This window comes from Berghia stephanieae, chromosome 3, assembly GCF_034508935.2.
Source record: "Berghia stephanieae isolate SIO BIC M18660-M18661 chromosome 3, UCSD_Bste_1.3, whole genome shotgun sequence".
Classification (NCBI taxonomy): domain Eukaryota; kingdom Metazoa; phylum Mollusca; class Gastropoda; order Nudibranchia; family Aeolidiidae; genus Berghia; species Berghia stephanieae.
The window spans coordinates 70,618,740-70,641,890 of NC_088362.1; the positions used below are offsets into that span (position 1 = coordinate 70,618,740).

Genomic DNA, 23,151 nt, shown 5'->3' on the forward strand with positions numbered 1-23,151 from the left:
CACCCACCACTATTAGCTGACTCTTACAGCACAAAGTTTCGGGGTAGGAATCACATTTAAAACCAGGCCACCACTACACGACCACAATTCTTAATCCTTTCACAGCTAGATTAGATTTCACGTCAAATATGAGTCGATCCTGTACAGTTTTCATCACAGATTAGTCTAAAGCGCGCTCGAGTCGCATCACATGGACTATTTCAAGGTGAAACTGCATAAGTTAGTCATGTATAGACAAACGTACGTTTGGTTTTGGTTCGGTTCAACTCAAACCTAGCCATGAAAGGGTTAATGGTGACAACTTAAAATGTGGACGTACCACTGCAGCTATAGCAGTAGTAGAGTAAGCTACCCAATATGCTGCTGGGTGGACAGGGGGAACCGGATAAAAATTCTGGCTGCAAAGGGACTCGAACCCGAGACCTTTGGCATGACAGTCCAATACTCTACCAACTGAACTAACGGGACCCCCGCTACTAGAGCTATGAATTACCATAATTCATCAAAAATTAAGTCACAAAATGCTGTTTACATTTTATATTTATTTATGTAAAGTGATAAAAAAAAAAGACATTATTACACAAAATATCATGGTCACACAAAAAGGTTCATTGTTTGATCATAATTCATAAGATTTCAAAATAAAACAAAAAATCCCAGCAATTTCATTACTAGTTCATCATTTATAGTTATTACAGAAGTCTGTCATGGCGAGACTGGATTTTACGTCATTCATCATTCAATCCTCTACAGTTCAGAAATTAGCCCTGAGTGCTCGAGGTGAAAGTTGTAGCGGATGGAATGATGTTTGACGTGAAATCCAGCCTAGCCAGGAAAGGGTTATACACAAACATTTTTGCCTCTTTAAAAAAATCACACAAGTTAATAATGACATTGTTACTGCCCTGTAAATAAAATGAATTTGTTAAGAACTTGACGGCTTTTACACATTAGCTTCTTTTTCAATTGTTCACTGTACAGTTTACCAGCATAGAAATACCTGACCTGAATATATTTCTCAGCTATTGCTTTTAGTAGAAGAATCAAATGATTCTCAGTCCCCTCAAGATCAAACATATGAGAATGAAATAATCTAGAAAAAACGGGTTTATTGACGAAAGACTTCATCATGAAGTTCATGATGCTTAGCAAAAGTTTATGGCAATCATATCGATTGAAATGTAAATGATCTTGACCTACAGTTGCAACATATATTCTGAAATGCTTTTCAGAAATTAAACAGACATCAATAACTCCACTAGAACGAATTTGCAACCCCCCTTTGTTCTTAACATCCACTGATCATCGCGATTCGGATTTCCACCGATGAGTGAATCACCGTAACTATGGCCGTAACGAAGGAATGTTTTGGTCTACCCAATATGGCGGAAGCGGCCAACGATTGGCTTCAGTATTATGACGTCATCCTCCTTCCATCTATTTTTATTCCAAGGATAATGATAATACTAATAATAATAGTAATAATAATATTAAAAATAATGATGATAATAATAATAATAATAATAATAATAATAATAATAATAATAATAATAATAATAAATAATAATATAATAGTAATAATAATAATAATAATAATAATAATAATAATAATAATAATAAAAATGATTATAATAAAAATGATTATAATAATGATGATGATGATGTTAAGTTGACAATAATAGATTGTAGTCCTCTCTTGTAAGCGGGATAAATTTAATTATATTGTTGTGGTCTGGGGTGAGGGTGTATAATCTTTTTTTACTAGATTGCAGATAACAGGCCTCTATTATTTTCTCTTTAGGTTATTTGTAAAGCTTGTAAAGCGCTTTAAGCATGTTTAGTGGATATTGCGCTATATAAAAGCTCTTTTTTTCAATTTAACTGCTTTGAATGTGCAAGGTTAATGATAGTTTTGCTTTAGTATAATTTAATTGATTTTTGTTGTTGTTTGTTTTAGTTTTCTGATCGTTTTGTTTTCACAGAATGGAAACCATTATTCCTAACAGTGTTGCTGGTAACTGTTGCCATGCTGTGTAAGGAGCAAGGTATCACCGTCATTGGAGTGTGTTGTGTCTATGAGATCTTTGTGGTACAAGAGGTAGGGGAAATCTTCTCTACTACTGAAAGAAAATTTTGTTTTTGATGTCATTTGAATTTTGTATAGATTTCCATCCCTTAATACATGGAATACGAGATACAATCTTGCCAATTATTCAATGTGAAATTTTGTCCAATGTATGCACAAATATAACATGCAATTAATGAAATTAAGCGAAAAGTGCCATGAATATTTGGAATTCTTTGGTATTTTTCTTAGATATACAAGGGAGTGATAAAATGCATTTTTTGTTTCAAGACAAGTCTTGAGCTAAAAGACAAAAGGCGTTCAGGTCCTGTTGCAGTCTATATCGTGATCCTATCTCAAAATTAAGACATATGTCATGAAATAAGTGGGGGTCCTGATGGCTCATTTGGTAGAACAGTCGCTTCACAAGCAAAGGGACCGATATTGATCCTGGATGCACCCAAGATATTTTTATAACCCCCCCCCCCCCCTCCTTCCCCCTGGTCACCCAGCAGTGATGTAGTAGCTGAATATTTTAGATCTGGAAAGTGCTTTGTGATAGCTTTGCGTCCTATTCAAAGGGTAGCAAGCAATTGTAAGTCAAATAACGATTATTACTTGACTAGTCCCTTTAGTTAACAGGCTTTGACATACATAATGTGTTGTTTGAGTTGTAAAAATTATTTATTTTTCCATTTTGTATCTCACTAATATAGAAAAAAAAAAAAAAGGGGGGGGGGGAAGGGGGGAATGGTGAGTGAGCATATTGTATATATTTGGTTGTCACAAAATCACATAGATCTGATCTTTAATTATGTGTTTATGTTTTCATGTTTCAAATTATTTCTCAATCTTTTCACTTTGTCCGTCAAAACACCATCACATATGAACATGTACACGTTTAGATGCAGGCCTACTGGAAGTACCAAATTATAACAACATGGTGACAAATTTACTTTTTTTTTCTCTAATTATTTTCTACTAAATTTGAAATCAGTAAAAAGTCTCATGGTGAATTTTCACACATTATTATATTTCAGTGTACTCTTCAACAATTGATAGAGATATTTCTTGGCTTGATCAGCGGCAAGGCTGGCTTTCCCAAATGGTTGAAAAATTCCATCATGAGAGGTAGCTTTCTGGTGTTTAGCACCACATTCCTTCTGTTAGCCCGAATCAAAGTAATGGGCGCTCAACTTCCTGTGTTCACAAAGTGAGTAACTTTTTGTCTATTTTCAATTAAAAAATCATTTTGTAGATTTTATTAAACTTTTTTTTGTATAGTGACCTTATAGAGACCTCTATGTTTAAAGCGGGTTATCAAAGAGTGTGGAATCTTTATAATGAAATATATGATCATCAATCAATATTTATTACTCTATTATATTACTGTTTATAACTTTTGTTTTTGACTGATGAAGAGATTATGCTCAAAGGATCCATTACTTTATTATTTTACAAAGCTGTCATTTTTAGTCTTGTTCAATCATTCAAATGGAAGATGCCAGACTCAGCTTCATGACTGCGACAATTTTTATTCAATTTTTATTTATTTATTTTTGTAATCTCCAAGTTTTGACAACCCAGCCTCTCAAGCAGCAACACCAGCCCGTCAGTTGACATTCAACTATCTCCTCCCTGTCAATGCATGGCTGCTCCTGAACCCATCCCATCTGTGTTGTGATTGGACTATGGGTACCATTAAACTCATCACCTCCCTCCTTGATCCACGCAATGCTGCCACATTGGCTTTCTACTCAGTCCTGATCTCTCTGGGCATCTATTCCATCACTAAATCGACACAGCGATCTAGGGCTGTTGTTATGGTAAGTGTAGAGGGATGTTTGCTAACCTCTAGGGCTGTTGTTATGGTAAGTGTAGAGGGATGTTTGCTAACCTCTAGGGCCGTTGTTATGGTAAATGTAGAGGGATGTTTGCTAACCTCTAGGGCCGTTGTTATGGTAAATGTAGAGGGATGTTTGCTATTGTTATGGTAAATGTAGAGGGATGTTTGCTATTGTTATGGTAAATGTAGAGGGATGTTTGCTAACCTCTAGGGCCGTTGTTATGGTAAATGTAGAGGGATGTTTGCTATTGTTATGGTAAATGTAGAGGGATGTTTGCTAACCTCTAGGGCCGTTGTTACGGTAAATGTAGATGGATGTTTGCTAACTTTTAACTTGATTTAATTTTCAACTGCATTTAATGACATCAGACCTAACAACTTTAAAATGCTGATGAACCTTCTATTCTTGTTTCATTGGGCTAAGCAACAAGTGGAACAGAGCAGCACTATGAAACTCTTAAAAACTGATCATATAACATTGATACCCTATTTCAAGCAATTCTTCAAACCAGAAGCTGATACACCTTTGTCTTTTTCCCTCCACATCAATAGATATTGTTATGATATTACTATTCTTCTTCTTCTTCTTCTTCTTCTTCTTCTTCTTCTTCTTCTCCTTCTCCTTCTTCTTCTTCTTCTTCTTCTTCTTCTTCTTCTTCTTCTTCTTCTTCTCTTCTTCTTCTCTCTTCTTCTTCTTCTTCTTCTTCTTCTTCTTCTTCTTCTTCTTCTCCTTCTTCTTCTTCTTCTTCTTTCTTCTTCTTCTTCTTCTTCTTCTTCTTCTTCTTCTTCTTCTTCTTCTTCTTCTTCTTCTTCTTCTTCTTCTTCTTCTTCTTCTTTTTCTTCTTCCTCTTCTTCTTCTTCTACTTCTTCTTCATGACATGATAATTATTCAATATATTTTCAATTGTTGGCTGAAGAAGAGTGATCCCAAAATGTTCTTTGTTATCCATTTATATAAAGTAGTCCTTAAGAGTCCTTAGGTCCATGTAATTGAAGTTTTATTCCGGTTTCTATAGTGTGTAACAGACAATAACAATTGATTTTGATAGGATGTTAATATGTTAGCCTATTACAAAGTACTTTCCATCAGATATAACAGACCCAGCTACCCAATCACTGCTGGGTGGACAGAGGGTCGGAAAAAAATCTTGATTTTACCCAGGATCGATCTCGGCCCCTTTGTGATTAAAGCGAATGCTCTACCAATTGAGCTATCAGGACCTCCTTTAATTGTGTATAGAAGCTGCCTATTCATTAAAAAACAATATTTTAAAGTCCACAGCTTTTTTTGTATACCATCTACAATTTTTTTTTTATATATCTCTTTTTCTCAGAGCCTGTCTTGTTTAATCCTACCATTCATCCCTGCATCCAATATATTTTTCCCTGTGGGATTCGTTGTGGCTGAGAGAATTCTCTACACTCCGAGTTTTGGTTTTTGCCTGTTGGTTGCTCTGGGATGTCAGGCACTCATGGACAGAATGGGGTGAGGCAAACATGTCAATGTGGTATTGTGCCAGAATGACCTAGAAGCCAAAAGTGAATTTAAAGTTAAAATGATCAGATATGGGACCCATTTTCGGGTTGATCTAGATGCTGAATAATGAATCTGTAGTCAAAAATATGAAACTTTGGTTGATTTTATATTTCCACATTGAGTAGAATGAATAAGTTTTGTAAGATATTAAAGGCTAAAGTTTCCCTATTTTCGATCATTTCAACATCAGTTCTACTTTTTGGTATCTTTTTCATCCTGACATTAAATGGCATTGAGGTGATGGGTCACACAAATGAATTTGAATTAAGAAATTGAAGTCATCCCTTGCAAACAAATAAACAATCCAATTCTCATGTTCTTGACTATTAATTCAATTTCTGGCATGCATGTCAACACCACATAATACCATTTTGAGGCGGTGGGTCATTTCTTTTCCATTTTGTTTTGTTTTTTTAATTTGGCCAGAAAACTTTTACTTCAATGATAGATCAAGATAATCCTGGATTCAAATGGAAGTATAAAAACAATAACACAGATTTCTTTGACGTTAATGTTTATAAACAACAAGCTATAGTTTTTGATTCGGTAGAGCAAAGTCTCAACCTATTTGCCACCTCTTTGTCTTAGAGACTAAATGTGTGGTATGAATCTGGAATCCGCTCATGATTGGAGAAATACAGTTGTCAAGAGCATAAATGATATCATCAAAACACATTGTGAAAATACACTAAATAATAATGATCTATTGGATCAAGAAATTCATTGACAGATGGGGGAAAACACATCAAGTCCCTGATCCAATTTCAAATTCATTTGAATTTGGACACAGTTAATGTGGATACATGTTCAACTTGTGTACACAAGTTTATCTATAGGTGAACCTTAAATATTGAACTGTTATTAAACTTTGATTTACCTTTTTTTCTGGTCATTTGTTATATCCTTATTCTTTGTCTTCTACAAAGTGACTGATTTGGTTAGTCAATGCTTTTCAAAAAAAAAATAAAGAAAAATAGATCAATTCCTTCACATGAATGCGGTTTGGCTCAGAGAAAAACACTCCAACACTTCAAACTGGCCCCAGATCATGTTTTGAAAACCTTCAACAGCTAGAAAGAATTTCAAACAAATCGTATTTTCCCGACTCTATGTTTGATTATTATTGCAAATTAGAGCATTAACAGTCATGTAACTCTGACTGCTTGATTGTGATAAACAATTGTAGGAAATTTCTGAATGTCATAATTGTTTTGTTTTTTTTCTTGGTCACTTCAGGTCCAAGAAAACTATAGTGATGGGAATGATTATGGGGTTGCTCGCATCTCATGGTTTGAAGACAATTTGGAGGAACTATGACTGGTAGGAAAATGATTTGCTAATTATAAGACCCAAATCAATTTACAAGTGCTGTTAAGCTCCTGTAATCAATGTTTGTAAAATCCACTTTGTTTTTCGGTGTGTGTGTGTGTGCGTATGTGTGTGTATGTGTGTGTGTGTGTGTGTGTGTGTATGTGTGATAAATTTTCTTTTTTTCATAGCCATCTAAATGTCTAGGCCTTGAATGGTGTATACTTAATAGTGTGATTTTCAGTTGTCACCTATATTATATGTGAGAATTCAAAATTTATAGCTTTTTGTAATGTAAATTTTTTTTAAAGAAATGTCTTAATAGATGTTGAAGATTCTTATTAATGAAATGGTATTTCTTGTTTTGTTCTTCTTTTTTTTTTTGGGGGGGGGGGGGGGGGGAGGAGGTATTATAATTTTTGATGTAATGTTATATATGTATTCTGATTTGTTCAACGTTTCCAAATTTAATTAGTTGAAGAGAATAAACAAAAAGGTTATGACCTGACTGAATTTTACTTGTATTATGACTTTTTCCTTTGTGTCTCTGTTTATATCTGCCCAAATCGTTTTCACCAAGAGAACAGTGGCAGCCATATCGTTGCTCCTGTTCTCTCTCTGGTGTGATGCTAGATTTGAGCAATTAAACTCTGCTTGTAAAGGGTTAAATACTAAATGTTTGTGCTTTATTCACCAGGAAATCGGAGTACACAATATTCAGTGCTGGTCTTCGTGTGAATCAAGGAAATGCCAAATTGTTCAATAATGTTGGCCATGCCTTGGAGAAGACACAGAGCTGGGAAGAAGCCTTGGACTATTTTGAGAAGGCTGTCAGGTAATGATGGAATAATTAATTGGATCAACACTCTGGTAATTTGAAAGGAAAAGCAATAGAGTGAAGTAATAACTTATGATGAGTTTAGATCTTTGGTCACCTAACTAGAATGTATGATAAACAGATAGCATTGCAATTACAGTCCAAGTTATGTATTATGGACACTCTCCATTTCTGACAAAATTGCTTTAGTTTTAGACATTTGTCCATCTTACACAGTTTGACTATGTGTAAAATACCAGTCTGTGTCTTCATTGAGCAAGTGTCAGTCATACACAGGATGTAAATAAAATAAAAATGAAAAGAACTGTTTTTCCAGAAAACTGCATCATGATGAGATAGACTGAGACTATTATGGAATATTAAAGAGATGCACCCTGCACATATAATTGATGGGTAATCTGCTAGCTGAAATCTTCCTGCATATTTATTAAATGAAACATCGTAATAAATAAATTATATTATTTAAGTGCCCTTAGTGTGGGAAATGACTTCAAGGCTTTTTTAACATGAATCGTTGAATGGTGATATCAATATTGGATGATGACTTTTGTTTTTATTGAGATTTTTTAGGAGAAGAGTTGTGACAGAAAATCGGAATTTATCGATATTGTACCAATCTACAAGAACATTTTGTGCCTGCATTTCTTCTTTGATTTCAGTCAGAATATTTCATTAAATGACTGAAATGAATGGTTCCAGACCAAACATTTTTGATGATAGTGACTTTTATAAGAATTCTGATAATGAGCCATGATTAGAGACAAAAGATTAAATTTGTCAATAATGGGAGTGAAATTGACATCACTCAACTCATATATCAAACAGACTATTATCGTTCAGAGTCACACTCACTTTTGTGTGTTGGTACGTTAGATGTGGCCGGTGGATATTGTGAGTATTCTACTCAACGCATAGCTTCAATATCAGGGACGAGTGCTCTGTTCATTCACTGTTTGAGAAGTAACAGTGGAACTAGCTAAATCAATTACAGTGATAGAGATTGAGAAATGCATGGATCAAGATTTATTGTAATTCAGACTGAAGATAGTGACATAGCAAGAACTCTTCTTGTTTCTGGAAAGTGTGAAAGAGCTAAAGAGACCCAGTATTGGTGCATTTTTGTTTGAAATCCCACTTTGCGTGAGCTATGATGCTTTGAAATTTATCACACCAATGTGCATTTTTTTTCAAGTGTGATGATTTTTTAAAATGACTTTTGGCGGGGTTTTTTTGAAAATTTATTTCATTTTAATTAATAATTGAAATCCAAAATTGTGCTTTTGTTCTTATAATGCTTCATTCAATACAAATTGTTTTCCACAAAATTTTGCAAAGGACCAAAATTTTCACATTTTCATTATACGACATCATCAGAAATAGAACAACTAGAGTGATAACATGTTTTTTTTTAAAATCCATGATAGTAAGTATTGAACTGGGTGTATACCAAATTACATTAAAATAGAACAACAACTTTATGAATAACATGGTTTCTAAAAACCCTTAAAAACTCCAGTCTTGATAGATTATTGGGCCCCCAAAAATATATACAAACCAACAAAATACTCAATCTCAACAAAGTTAACAGCAAAGGAATTTGCCAAGAAGGGTAACCTAGAAAAGCATATAATTAGTCAAATATTTGATTAAAAATGATTGTACTATTGACAATATTGGGGAGAAATTTGTTGTGCTTTGTCCCAAAGGAAAAAGATATGTAAAGAACTCTAAGTATCGTTTTATGAGTAGGTGGGTAGAATAAACTTCTATGAGAATTTATCAATGATAAACGTCATTTAATGTGTTAAAGATATAACTATAACTTATTTGGTTTATAATTAATGAGAATGGTACACATATATATTGATTTGCTATTCATTGTAGAGCATAGTGCATTCATTGTCTTTTGTTTTCATCTTTAGAGTATTCAGTACATCTTATATTCTTTAATTCTCCTTTATTGCTTGTTATACTTAATTTTCTCCCATAGCGTTCAACCAGATGATATAGGAGCCCACATCAATGTTGGTAGGACATACAAAAACCTTAACCGGAGTGAGCCTGCAGAGAAAGCCTATCACAGGGCCATCAGTCTTTTTCCTCCAATCATCAAAGGTACAATTTTGTCACAGCAAGCAATGTCGGCGTTTAAATGTTTTTACATGTGGCAAACTTAACTATTGGATGAATTCTGCTTAAAATTTAAATTGAAGAAAAATCACAAGACTTTCCTAAATGGAATTGTTTATGAGAAAAATGCTATGCTTTTTCAAACTTAACAATAAATATCTATAGTAAAATGTGTGGTTTATGAACAGATGTTATGACCTTTTTAAGGCAAACCTTTATGGTAAAATCTGTGTTCTATGAACAGATGTAGTGTGCATTTTTGAAACTAACCTCCATGTGATCTATGAACAGATGTGTGCTTTTTTGAGGCAGTCCTTTTTAGCGAGATCTCTATTCTTTGAACAGATGTCATGTGCATTTTTAAAGCAAAGCTCTATATCATCAATGAACAGATGTCATGTGCTTTTTAAGTTACAATTGTATTATAAAATCTGTGTCCTATGGAAAGATGCCATATACTTTTATATGAATGAATGAATATGGCTGCGTTATCTCTATGGACGCTTGCTGTGAATGTGTGTGTTACTTCGAGTGTATCAGTCTGTTTCCAGTATCCAGTTAGTAATTTGTTTCCATAAATCTCTGTCCAGTGAAAGTGTTCTTAGCTTTAGAAGGGTATCAAGTGTGTTAAGATGGTGAGGCAATTGGATGTTTCCTTGTGTTGTTGAAATCAGTTCTTCGGTTGTTGTTTCTAAATATGTATTTGATATTTTTTGAGATCTTGATTAAATGTTGTTGGAAGTGAAGTTGGTGTACACCTTCTGTATTTGGCTCTTTGTTTGACGTAGTCATCCATTGAGATTTGTGCTGGAATATTTTTATCTCATCATAGCATGTGTACGAACAGTTTCCATCCTTGCTTCTTTATTTGTGTACTGACTTGTTGTACACTGCATCTATCATATACATCCTCATTACTGATTTTGTAAACGAGTATTCTTTTATTTTCACTATTAACATCGCTGGGACTTCCCAAGGAGACCGTATATTTGGAAGGAGCACTAAAAGAATTAAGACAAAAATTCCAGATTCTTCAAATCCTTACCCGCAATCTGATCTACGCAGATGATGTTGATATCATACTTGATACAGCAGACCTGACGAAGCAGCACATAACAACAATATCAAATACTCTGCGACATTGGAATCTAAAGGTCAACGAATCCAAAACCGAAATAACAGTGGTTAACAAGAAACAAGTGGAATGGAAAAGTGTAAGAAAACTCGGAAACTTGATTAATGAGAATGAAGACATCAAATGGAGAAAAATGCTAGCTCAAACTGCATTCAGAGAACTACACAATGTTTGGTACAGGACGAACATCAGTAATGAAAATATACTTTTTAAAACTATTTTCAGAATATACAGTTTGAGGAAGTATTCTTGTGTAGTTTAACCAACCATACTCTGGAAAGACACATATCCCAAGTTTGAGAGTGTTTGCCAAGATGAGGGTCATTTAAATCGATCAATATTTGAAGGACAAGTTTTCTGGCCAAATGTTTTAATGGGCGTGTTTTCCAGAGTATGGCAGTTAGCTGGTCAAGTGTTGTTTTCATAGATCAAATTTGAAATAATTTCTCATCCCATATATTGTTTTTTTTTTTTTGGAGTCATCTGTTTTTAAAAGGAAAAAAAAATAATTATGGATTAACTAACCTACAGACTAATTAAAAAATTTTCATTACAGGTCGTTCTTACCAAGCCAGAGTAGCACCCAGCCACCTCAATGCCTATCTCAATCTGGCCAACTTGATCTCTGTCAACACAAGCCGACTGTCTGAGGCAGAAAAGGTGAGATGTAACTTTCAATTTAACTGAAGAGTTGAAAGGCTTGTTGCACACATTTTTAATGTCCTATCAGAGATGACATTAAATTCAGTAGTCTCACTGGTGTAAGGTAGTGTTGTCTTTGGCTGCACTAAAGAATCAATAAGAGCACACATTATGAAGCAAATTTTAACAATCATGTCTCATTGGATAAAAGTGTTTGATTATTTTTAAACTTATCATTTTTAGACAGGAAAAATTGTATAATTTTTGGTATACTTTCTTCAATTACTACACCACTACGAATTCTACTACAGTTACCACTTATGTATGGTCTTGATCAATTATTCCAATTATTAAGGCCATCCATAGGAATCATTAATTGGAAAGGTGCATAATTGAAACAATTTCTGCCTAAAGGCCTTGTTCCAGTTAATCAGCTTCAATTGTATTATGTTATTTAATATATTTTTAAAAAACTATTTGATGGTTTTGACTTTCAGACTTTCAGGCACTTGGGTCTCAATTTCATTCTTATCATATTTGTTTTTTCTTGTTGAATCCTAACAACACTGACATTCATGTCTTCTCCACAGTGGTTACGTCAAGCCATGGCCATGAGAGAAGATTTCATAGAAGCTTATATCAATCTTGGAGATATTCTGGTCAAGCTGGGCAGGTAAATCAATGTCCTTTTTTTGTATGTACCCAAATCGACTTGTTATTGCAAGCCATGGCCAAATGGATAAGGCAGTGCTTTGGATTTTTTTTTCTTTTTATGTTGACATTTTCATTTGTCTCCTCTGCATAATCCTTAAAACGTAGTAATCACTACTTATCATCATCATCATCATTATTGTTATTATTATTATTATCGTCATCATCATCATCATTATTCATCATTAGCATCATCATCATAATCATCATCATCGTCTTCATCATCATTATCAACATCATCGATCATTATCATCATCATCATCATCAACCTAATCATCTTCATCTTCATCATCATCATCATCATCATCATCATCATCATCATCATCATCATCATCGATCCTCATCATCATCTTTAAAAAATTTTTTTTAATGCTCCTGATGATTTATATTTCATTTCATTTCATTCATGTATTCAAAGTTGCCAACTGTTAATAAATTCAATTTAAACATGTTTTTAACACTTAACTTTTTGTTCAAAGTTCTGATCTGATCGTACTCGGGTTAATGTGACATGTTGTCAAAGCAATACACACAGTTGGTAGTCTGAAAATTTAGACAAACTAGATATAGAAATCTTTTCATATTTTTGATGAGACAAAAAAATCTTTATTTCCCAAAAGCAAAATCCAATTTGTAAAATTTGTGAAATATTCAAATTAATAAATTATGATACAAACACAATCCGATGTGCATAGCTATGCTAACAAACTTAGACCTGTTACATTCTCAAATAAGGATGAAAATTGTGCTTTTTGTGTTGATACACATTTTTGCCTTCTTCAAAATCTGATTTTTTAATATAGATTTTCGTTGTATGTCGCCTTTGGCAGGTCTGCTTATATCTCATTTATTTATTTACTCATCAGATTAAAGGAGGCAAGGGAGACATACCAATCAGCTATCAGACAAGATCCAACAAATGCTGATCTTTATTACAATGTAAGTATGGCAGATTTTTAAAAAAATGAACATTTGCATAGCACATTTCCACGGATTTGCCATGCTCAATGCGCTTCACAATATTTCATTCATTCCCCTAACCATGAAACCATATTTCTATTTCACAAAGCACTAGTTGCCTGTTAAGCATCCTTTTTGTACTAAAACTCCTACAATATTCATCACTGCCTATAGCTAGATACCCATTCACATCCGAGTTGATAAGGAAATGTGTGTTATGTGCCATACTCAAGTACACAATGTCGAGACCAGAATTTTCATTGATCATTGTCATCCATCTTCCCATTGACCATGCTTAATATTGCTTCTTTTTTGTGACAAGATGAGAGACTGTACTGCTGAGCCATCACACCGTAAACTTCAGTTTATTTTATAAAAACATTGAATACTCTGCTGCTAAGCCACCGCGCCACAAACTTCAGATCGTAACAAACAAATGTTACCAACAGCATGTGGGGATAAAACAAATTTTATTTTATTAAAACATTGAAGAATGTGCTACTGAGCCATTGTCTCACAGACTTCTGATTTTAACAAACATGATATGATACTGACAGCAGGTGTAGATAAAACCAATTTTATTTGATTAAAACGTTAAACATCGTATCGCTGAGCCAACATGCCTCAAAATTATCATCATTTTCATCATCGTTGTTATTATTGTTGACATTCTGGTCATTATCACCATGATTATCATTATTATCATCATTACCATTTGCTCTCATCACTAGCTTGGTGTGGTACAACTAGAGGAGAAAATGACCAAAGAGGCAAGGAAGAACTTTGAATTGGCGCTAAGGCACAACCCTGATCATTGGGTAAGAGTCTGATTCCAGTATGAAATATCGTTCATATCAATACATAACATATCATCAAAGGGAAAAAAGTCGATTAGTGTGATGCTTTTGTCCTATATGAAATTGAAAGTGAAAAGTGAAATTCCTTTATCCATCCCCAAGGGGAAATTTGTCTTCATCGCCTACCTATGGGAAGACTTGAATAACTGAGGTGTCTGCTGCAGTGCAGTACTGCAAAGTGAGTTAGGGCAAGGTCAAACTCAGTACCTATCGGGTATCAAGCAAAGACCATACCGCTGAGCCATGCTATAATGGAATTTTACATAAACTTGAAAATAAAGAAACAAGAATGAGCACTTAATTTTATGTTAAAATAATAACTGACCACATTACACCTGCTACTTTTTGAAAATCAATAAATATGTTTTTTAAAATCTAATCTTTACATGTTCTTCACATTCTAATGTCTGAAAAATACTCTTTTCTCATGGAGCAACGTCACTTTAAAAACCTGATATATATATATATATATATATATATATATATATATATATATATATATATATATATATATATATATATATATATATATATATATATATATATATATATATATATATATATATATAAAACATTTCAAGTATAATATGTTCTATATATATGTTGATAATTAATTGTATGCATGTTATGATTATTCTATAAAGCGTAATTAAGAAACAATGACAGTACAGACAATACATTCTGTCCATTCAGTCTTACTTACTGACTTACTGTCAATATTTCAATATGTAATGCTTTTTCAACGGTGATAATAATATATATTTTTCAGTGGATTAAATTTTTTCTCTCTTTGTCTTAGCAATCACTTTACAACTCAGCTGTTCTGATGCAAGAGGCTGGCGACCCTAAAGACAGGGATTTGGCCATGAAAAGGTTGGTATACACATTTGCAGTTACGATTTAGTAGAGACAGTCTCAAGGGTGTTGATGGAAATTGAGATATATTATGTCTTTAATCTTGAAGTGTTCATTTACAATTAAATATTTTTAGTTTTTGTGTTTTCAAGATTTTTATACCTCGAGTTAGAATTTAGAAGCCTAGAAAGATGAACTTTTCAATACCATGACAGTTTGTTTACTGAGTACTGAATTCTACAATGGTTAAAACACTAAAAAGAAAATGGTAATGATTAATTTTTAAAAAGTATAATGGACATTGTTGATTTTGGTTGGAATGTAAATATATGTTTTGTGTATTTGTTATGTAAGTTTGAAAATGCTATGTTTTTATTTTTCAGTGTATTTGTTTATTTATTTTATGAATGTAAAACCCGTAGAGCCAGTTGAAATGGGGGCAAGGTGCCAAACAAATGTAATTTATTATTACTGTGCAAGCTGCGTAATCAGAATGAGCACCGTCCCACAGAAATTGTGATTCTGTGAGTGGCTTCTATGATTAGAACAACCTATCACGACTATACACACGTTAATTGCAGTAGCTATAGATAATAATAGTGTTACAGAGCATCCTTAAATTTGTCTGTCTAAAGTTGCGTCCTCCATTTTCACAAAACATTACATATGTGCAGTCAAGATAGCAGATGAAAGAGAATGAGTTACAGTAAGTATCTTATGACTTCACATTTATATGGAACTGTCTTACCCTGTCTTATCCCAAAAACAGGCCAAATGAATAGAAAACATGATTCATGTCCCACCATTACTATCTTTCCATTAATTACAACATATAATGCAATTTTAATCACTGTCGCATTCCTCATTAACCATTGCATCACTGCCTGTGTTCTCATTAATTATTTGTTGTTCCTAAAGACGGCCAGATGGGTACAGCATAACCATAAAAAAGAGAGTGGGTAGTGATAGACTTGATACCATTAATTAATCAATGGACCTATTTGTTCATTTGAGGACAAAAGATAATTCCACTCTTGTTCATTTCAATAGAATATTTATATTTTGACAATTTGAGAGGAAGTAAAATACCTTTAACATTTGCTGAGGGTTTGAAATTGGTCCAAGTAACCGGCATGCATTCCAATTAACCAGTAGAAATTATATAGAAAAAATTCTGTCACAGACCAGTCATTCCAATTGAGGGGCGGTTTGGGTCTAGTTACAGTCCATGCCGCCTTTAAGCACGGTCATCGGGAGGAGGCTTAGGCGCAGCGTGCTTGATTTCGAAGTAGACATAATACGAAGATTTCCATGAATTTAAATTTCATGAGTCATTTTCCTTTGTTGGTTAATGTATCTGTGTATAGCCTGTAAGTGCGCTTGCATGCGTATGTGTATGTGTGTGTGTGTATATATGTGAGTGTGTTTGTGTATGTGTGCATACATCTGCCTTTCTCTCCCTCACTCGCCTTCTTTCAGTATCTTTTTCTCACACTCACAGCTGTGATGACTCGTTTGTTTGTGAAAGGGAATGGATAACAATGAACAATCAGATTCAGACATAGTCTTGTAATAAGCTTGTCTGAAGTTGAAGTTACCATGCTTAAAGGCATGTCGTTTATATAGCAAAAATTCGGTAAGAGACAATTAGTGCTTTGTCCGAACCGTGTTTTATGATGGCGTGCTTAAAGACGGCATGGTATGTATTATGAAAATCCTTTAAAAACTGGGTTTCTGGATTTTGGTCGAAAACGATATTTTATTATCTTAGAAATAATATTACTGAAGGGCAGTTTCTCAAAATATATTATAATGGCATGAAAAATATGGTTGAAAAAGGTAAAGGTAGTAAGAAAAATGTGAAGAATGGAAAGTTATTTTGCCATTTTCTCAATATGTCATTTTCTAAGGGTATGTGATACTGTGTCAAATATTTATCAGAATCTATTCCATTCTGAAAATTTCCACACTTATCACAGAGATGATGTATTATGTCACCATAGGGATATATTTTTGATATGGTATGTGTATTTTGACTTATAATCCAAATTATAAATTTTTAACATCAGTTTTGTCATAAAATCTTGATTTGAAACTTTGTACTGTTCTAATACAAATCCCATAAGCTAAAGCTGTAAAATCTCACTATGGTGACACAAAATGCTACAATGTTGATAAGAGGGAAGAATATGGAGGTTATTCCTTCTTTAAAATTTGTGAAAAAAATTTGCCACAAGATTGTTATACTTTTTTATGCCAGACCCCTGAATCAGTACGCAAAACGGATATCAACACAGATATTGTATTTTTTTTACGAAAAATGTTTTTTTTAATCCTATAATGACGAAACGGAATTATTAAAACCGCCGAATATAGGTAATTAAATTTTTTCGAAAAGACCAAAACGTCCCTTTGACGGCTGTTCTGATAAATAGGCATTCCAATTACCGTCTTCAACTGTATTAAGATAATGCTCTTTTTAAAAAAAATTTTTTTTCATAAAATGACATCTTTGATTTAGAGGATTACCCAAAAGTTTTGTTAAAGAATCAAAATTATTCATGCTTATGTTGGAATGGCCATCAGTTTTGCGACCAGCAGAAGAATGAAATCAAAATTATCTTTTCTTGGCAATTCTAGACTTGATAAGTTGAAAAAGCGTGACGAGGTTGACCCTAAGATCTACTTCAACTATGCTATGGTGGCCATGGATGATTTGAAATTTGATGTGGCTGAGATGAATTTCCGTAAAGCTATTGAGGTAATCTGCAGAAGCTTGTATGTTGTTGCATGTACATACACATACACACACACACATACATACACACACATACACATAGACCCATGCATATATATATATACATACATACATACATACATACATACATACATACATACATACATACATAAGATAACATAATTAACATAACATAGCATAACATAACATAACATACATACATACATACATACATACATACATACATACATACATACATACATACATACATACATACATACATACATACATACATACATACAGACTTGTACACAAATTCACATCACAAACATTTTTTGGTGTGGACACACATCAGACTTGCATACACACAAACTTTAAACTTAATTTTCTTCATTTAGTTTATTCTGACGTAATACTTGATTGAGGAGGTGGGCCACGTATGATTATTACCAGATATTCGAAGTCCTAATCATTGGTTGAGAAATTCTCAAAAACGTATATTTATTTATATATATTTTAAAATGACTTATGTTGATGTAAGGGGGTTCCAATAGCTCGGTTGGTAGAGCACTCGCATCGCACACAAAGGGACCCGGATCAATCCTGGATGAAGTCGAGATTTTTTATAACTCCCCTGTTCACCCGCCAGTGATATGGTAGCTGGGTATGTTAGATCTTGTGGAAAGTACTTTGTGTTAGACTAGCATCCTCTCCAAAGGGTAGCAACCAATTGCTATGGTCCATTTAATGCTATAGAAACTGAGATAAACTCTGGCTCCATAGGCCTTATGGCTGTGGCTGACTACTTTTTTAATGTTGATGTAAAGCACTAAGAGCCTCATGACTTAGGAATACGGTGTTTGGGCAGAGTTGGTAAAAGCTGGTGTACAATTGGAGTGGAGTGGAGACAAAATGTAATCAGTTAATCCTATACACAACCAGAGAAACAGAGAGAGAGAGAGAGAGAGAGAGAGAGAGAGAGAGGGAGAGGGAGAGAGAGAGAGAGAGAGAGAGAGAGAGAGAGAGGAACAACTTCCTTCACGAGTCACACCACACGGCTAAAATCAAGATGCAAGTTTGAAAACTTTCTATTTTGTGATTTTTATACGACTTTGATATAACCAGCACAGTTGCTAAACCAATAGAGGACTTTTAATTTAACTTGGCAAATATTAACTTTAATCTACTTTGGGTTGTTTTCTTGTTGTTTTAAAACAGCATTTTCCTCTTTTCCAGTTTTATGTTTTTCTTTCATCCTATATAATCATCTTTTCAGTATGATCCAACGTTCCGTAGTGCTTTATTCAATCTAGCACTGATGCTTGTAAACAACATGAATAAACCCTTGGATGCTGTACCTATCCTCAAACAACTTTTACAAGTAAGAAATGGTTTCTCTGTTGTCTTTTTTATTTGTATAATGCGATTAATGATTTTCTTTCACCTATAATGTTAGAAAGACAATCCTTTGAATAAATGTGAGTTGCTTTTAATGAAAGGTCAAATTTAGATTGACGGCAAATTACTTTTTGAATAATAAATTGCCTGATGGTGTGTAATACATTAGCAAATGTAAATGTTGCTGCTGGAAGCTCGAAGAAATAACAATGTGAACTTGAATGTAAGCTTCAATTTAATTACGAAAACAGATAAAATGGATGTTTCGGGTTTCCCCTTTATCAACAAAAAGGGGAAACCTGAAACGTCCATTTGATCTGTTTTCGGATTTAAATTGAAGCTTACATTCAATTTCACATTATTTATACATCATTAGCAGACAGCCACGAAACTTTTGTTTATTCAAATGTCTCTATTCAATTGATGACATTGTAATTCAGTACATCAAAATATTGTCCACGATTTCAAACCAATTAAATGAAAGGGGACTCTTATATTTGAGCATTTTCATCTTCTTGATTTTGCCATTAGATTTCATGTTCTAATAAACCAAACGCTTCATTTTCCCTCCAGCATTATCCTGACCATACCAAAGGTTTAATCCTGATGGGGGATATCAATGTCAACCACCTCAAGGATTTAAATGCTGCAGAAGAGGTAAACCGTCTAAATAATATTTACAAGAGCTGCATTGTCTAACTGTAGATAAAAGAATTGAAGCTGCGTCCTTTATTTTGTGTTGTATCTTTTACACGAGTCATTTTTACTCCCTTTATTTTACTCTCCATTTTATTGGCTCATTTAGGCACCTCTAGATTTTGGTAGTCCTTGTTTATGACTGCCTTGAAGAATCAGCTCCAGCCTACAGCCTACTTGTGGATTACTCCATAGTTATAGACAGCCAAGAATGTTGAGATCCTTATCTGATTCCTCTCGACCACTGATTCCAAAAAGAAATATTAAACTTTGCGAGAAAAGCTTTCTATTGTTTTGGACTGTGAATGCGGAAAGCTTTCTTTCAAGAGCTGATGGAATCCGGCAGTTTGGCTGTGTTTAAATCTAATTTAAAGATAATGCTTTTGTTATGAAGAGTCGATGGCCTATGCTCCAGCCGGAGTGAAGGGCTTAAGTAAGTATGAAGAGTTACTTCTTAAAGGAGAAAAGGTGGATGAGATATATTTCTCCTTTTTATATGACCTTTTGTCTTGTCCTGGAAAGAGATGATTCTATCTTAGCCTTGGCTGGAATTTGTATTTTTGCTGTAACACTGAGATTTGGATATGAAAGCATGTTTTTGTCTTTGGAGATGTTTGTTTTTATTTATGTTTTTAAATAATTTATCTGATTGAAAGTGTGTTAATATAAACCATACGAAAGCCTCCATTTTGGGTTCGTTTTCATACAAGCATCAGTTTTTTTTAGGGTGGCCTCAGATTGCACATGTAGTTAGATGGCTCTAAGGATTCTTTTCTTTTCTTTCTTTGACTGAGTCCCATTTATTTTTTCATACCAGTGATCTAAGAGTGTTGCAGGCACTTAAATCTAAACTGCTGTGTAAACTTTTCCCTTTCCCAGTTACCGATATGACCTCAAATGTCAATTACAATTATGCCTCTTTAAATAAAATGACTGACTCGGTGGTCAAATTGAGTAATTCTCTTGATGTGCATATTCAGGAGAATAAGAAAGAAAAAAAAGATACTTTCCTTGTAGCATGTCGTGCAGATTGTTAGGTCTCAAAATTGCTCAAAAGTTTGATAGAAGCAGGTAGGTTGTTCATTAATGAAAAATTATGAAAGATGACGAAAAAACATTGGATGGAGGAATATTTAAAATGTGATATCTCAACTAAACCATTTAATCCTAAGTATAGAGTTGGTTATCTAACCCCAGCCCGTATTTCATGGTGGGGTACCCATCCTAATTGTTTCATATCTGCATCTGTTTTACCATTAATAAGAAAGTAATCATTTGTAGAGTATCTCATATATTCTTTTGTTCTTTTTCATTTTTTTTTCAGTAGTCCAGTATTCGATAAAACAGGATTTTAGAACCTTTAAATATAGACTGTTAGAAGACCAAGAAATGCTCTATATGTTTGATAGACAATTTCATTCTTGTACTTTTATTCTTTTTCTTCAAGAATTTTGGCAGTATATTGACACGTGAACCAACCAACTACCAGGCTATGCACAACCTTTGTGTGGTCTATGTTGAGAAAGGTGATCTGCTACGTGGTGAGCAATGTCTGGTCAAAGCCCTAGAACTCAACCCATCAGCCAGCTATATACAGGATCATCTGAATATTGTACGGAATAAAATAGCACAGGTAAGATTTCTTTCATCTAAGAGGTTGCCCATTCCTAGTTTTATTATCTTGAAAATTTCCATACCAAACTGTGAGAACACATTTCACCGTGAGATCACATTTAGAATTACATGTGTCATTTGTTGTGTTGAATTTATGCTTTGTTTTTGAAAATGTATGGACCATTGAAAGAATCTTACAGATGCAAATAGATAATATACAGATTTATAGTAGTTACATCATATTTACTATTATTATTTTTTTTATCTTACACTAGTATTTGCTCCACTATTTTTCATTCAACTTTATTTTAAATTATTTTAAATTACATTTTTGAGCACTTGTTCAATGTTTTTGTTTGCGTTAAATAACAGAACTAGAGTTCACAGCATCACATGTATATCATGCAGTCTCATTAACTGCCCTATCCCCCCATCACTGAATAGGGAGCTGGGTATTTAGATCTTGCAGCTGTAATTTTTGCTAGTTTTTGCGATAAAACTGCAAGCTTTGTTATTTTCGCTATTTTCTTACAATTTTATGGAAAAAATACACCAAAACATTTATTTGAACAATTATGAATACAAATTGGTGCAAATAGTCTATGTCGAAGCCACCAACCATACTACTGTGGCTCACACTGTTTAGCAGACAGTCCAAGAATTTTAGATAAGCTTCACAATTGTCAAATTCATCAATGCTGATGTAAAAGTAAAAGGATTAGTTGATTGTGGAAGATTGCAATTTTTCCCTTTCTAAAATGCAATTTTCCATGGGGCCAAACTAGTTTCCTATCTAAAGAGTAGTGAGCAATTGCTATTGTTCATTAATGGTATAGAGGCTAGAATAAATTCCGACTCTCTTGGTCTTCGGGCCCTTAAAAACTACTTTCTTCTGCTTCTCATAGGTACGTCAACAAATGGTAGCCAATCAAAAAGGAGGATCTGCTGTCAAAGAGAATCAAGGCAAAGATGGGAAACAAAATGGTGGACAGACTAAAACACCACATTGATTTGGATTGGAACTAGGCATTTGTGCATTAGTTGCTAGATTGTGGGAATGCATGTTGTATGCTTTTGAGTGTATGTTTGGTGAGGCAGGGTTTGGGATTTTTTGTTCCAAAGAAAAGAGAGAGAGAGAGAGAGAGAGAGAGAGAGAGAGAGAGAGAGAGAGAGAGAGAGAGAGAGAGAGAGAGAGAGAGAGAGAGAGAGAGAGAGAGAGAGAGAGAGAGAGAGAGATTCCACAGCTGCATTTGTAGCTTATAATTAAAAAAACAAATGTTACATAGACAAGATTACTTCCCTTGTTGTGTATACCGATTCATTCATTCCAGACAACTGTGCCAGTGTGTTTGTTCATGTAACACCCTATTTTCGTATAACATTGAACACAACAGGAATTAGGCCTTGGATTTCCTGAAATGTGACCAACTGCCTCAATGTGGTATTATGTAGAATTGAATTTAAAGTCATAACTATTCGATTTAGGTTAGGAAAATAATATACAGTGGAATCTCGTTAAATTCAACACTGCCAGACCAGAAAGATTGGTTGACATTAAGCAAGGTTGACTTCATCCATTTTCAAAAGGACACAATAATATAAAGAACATAAAATTTGGGACCAACAAGAGATGTTGACTTCAAGCAGAAGTTGGGCTTCAAGAGTGTTGATTGTATATGGATTCCACTGTAATTCGAATTCTGCAGTTTCACATTTTTGGTCTTTGACTAGCGACATAACAATAACACTAATCCTGTTTTGATGTGATGGGTCATATGTCATCCCTAAAAATCCATTTTGCTATTATTGGATTTTGATTATT

The 23,151-nt window shown here is 33.9% G+C and overlaps 1 protein-coding gene across 1 annotated transcript in view; it reads left to right on the forward strand.

Annotated features, from left to right (window-relative positions):
* The window catches only part of LOC144968352 (protein O-mannosyl-transferase TMTC3-like), a 51,936-nt gene extending 29,389 nt beyond the window's left edge, over positions 1-22,547 (forward strand). Inside the window, exons 6-22 of the mRNA XM_078906628.1 lie at positions 1,983-2,098; positions 3,106-3,278; positions 3,639-3,891; positions 5,246-5,397; positions 6,685-6,768; positions 7,454-7,591; positions 9,585-9,709; positions 11,416-11,519; positions 12,092-12,174; positions 13,079-13,151; positions 13,904-13,990; positions 14,829-14,902; positions 17,525-17,645; positions 18,898-19,002; positions 19,593-19,676; positions 21,163-21,348; positions 22,235-22,547. Coding sequence (XP_078762754.1) covers positions 1,983-2,098; positions 3,106-3,278; positions 3,639-3,891; positions 5,246-5,397; positions 6,685-6,768; positions 7,454-7,591; positions 9,585-9,709; positions 11,416-11,519; positions 12,092-12,174; positions 13,079-13,151; positions 13,904-13,990; positions 14,829-14,902; positions 17,525-17,645; positions 18,898-19,002; positions 19,593-19,676; positions 21,163-21,348; positions 22,235-22,339 — 2,063 coding nt within the window. The 3' untranslated portion in view covers positions 22,340-22,547. The remainder of the gene's footprint in view (positions 1-1,982; positions 2,099-3,105; positions 3,279-3,638; positions 3,892-5,245; positions 5,398-6,684; positions 6,769-7,453; positions 7,592-9,584; positions 9,710-11,415; positions 11,520-12,091; positions 12,175-13,078; positions 13,152-13,903; positions 13,991-14,828; positions 14,903-17,524; positions 17,646-18,897; positions 19,003-19,592; positions 19,677-21,162; positions 21,349-22,234) is intronic.
* Positions 22,548-23,151: the final 604 nt, after the last annotated feature.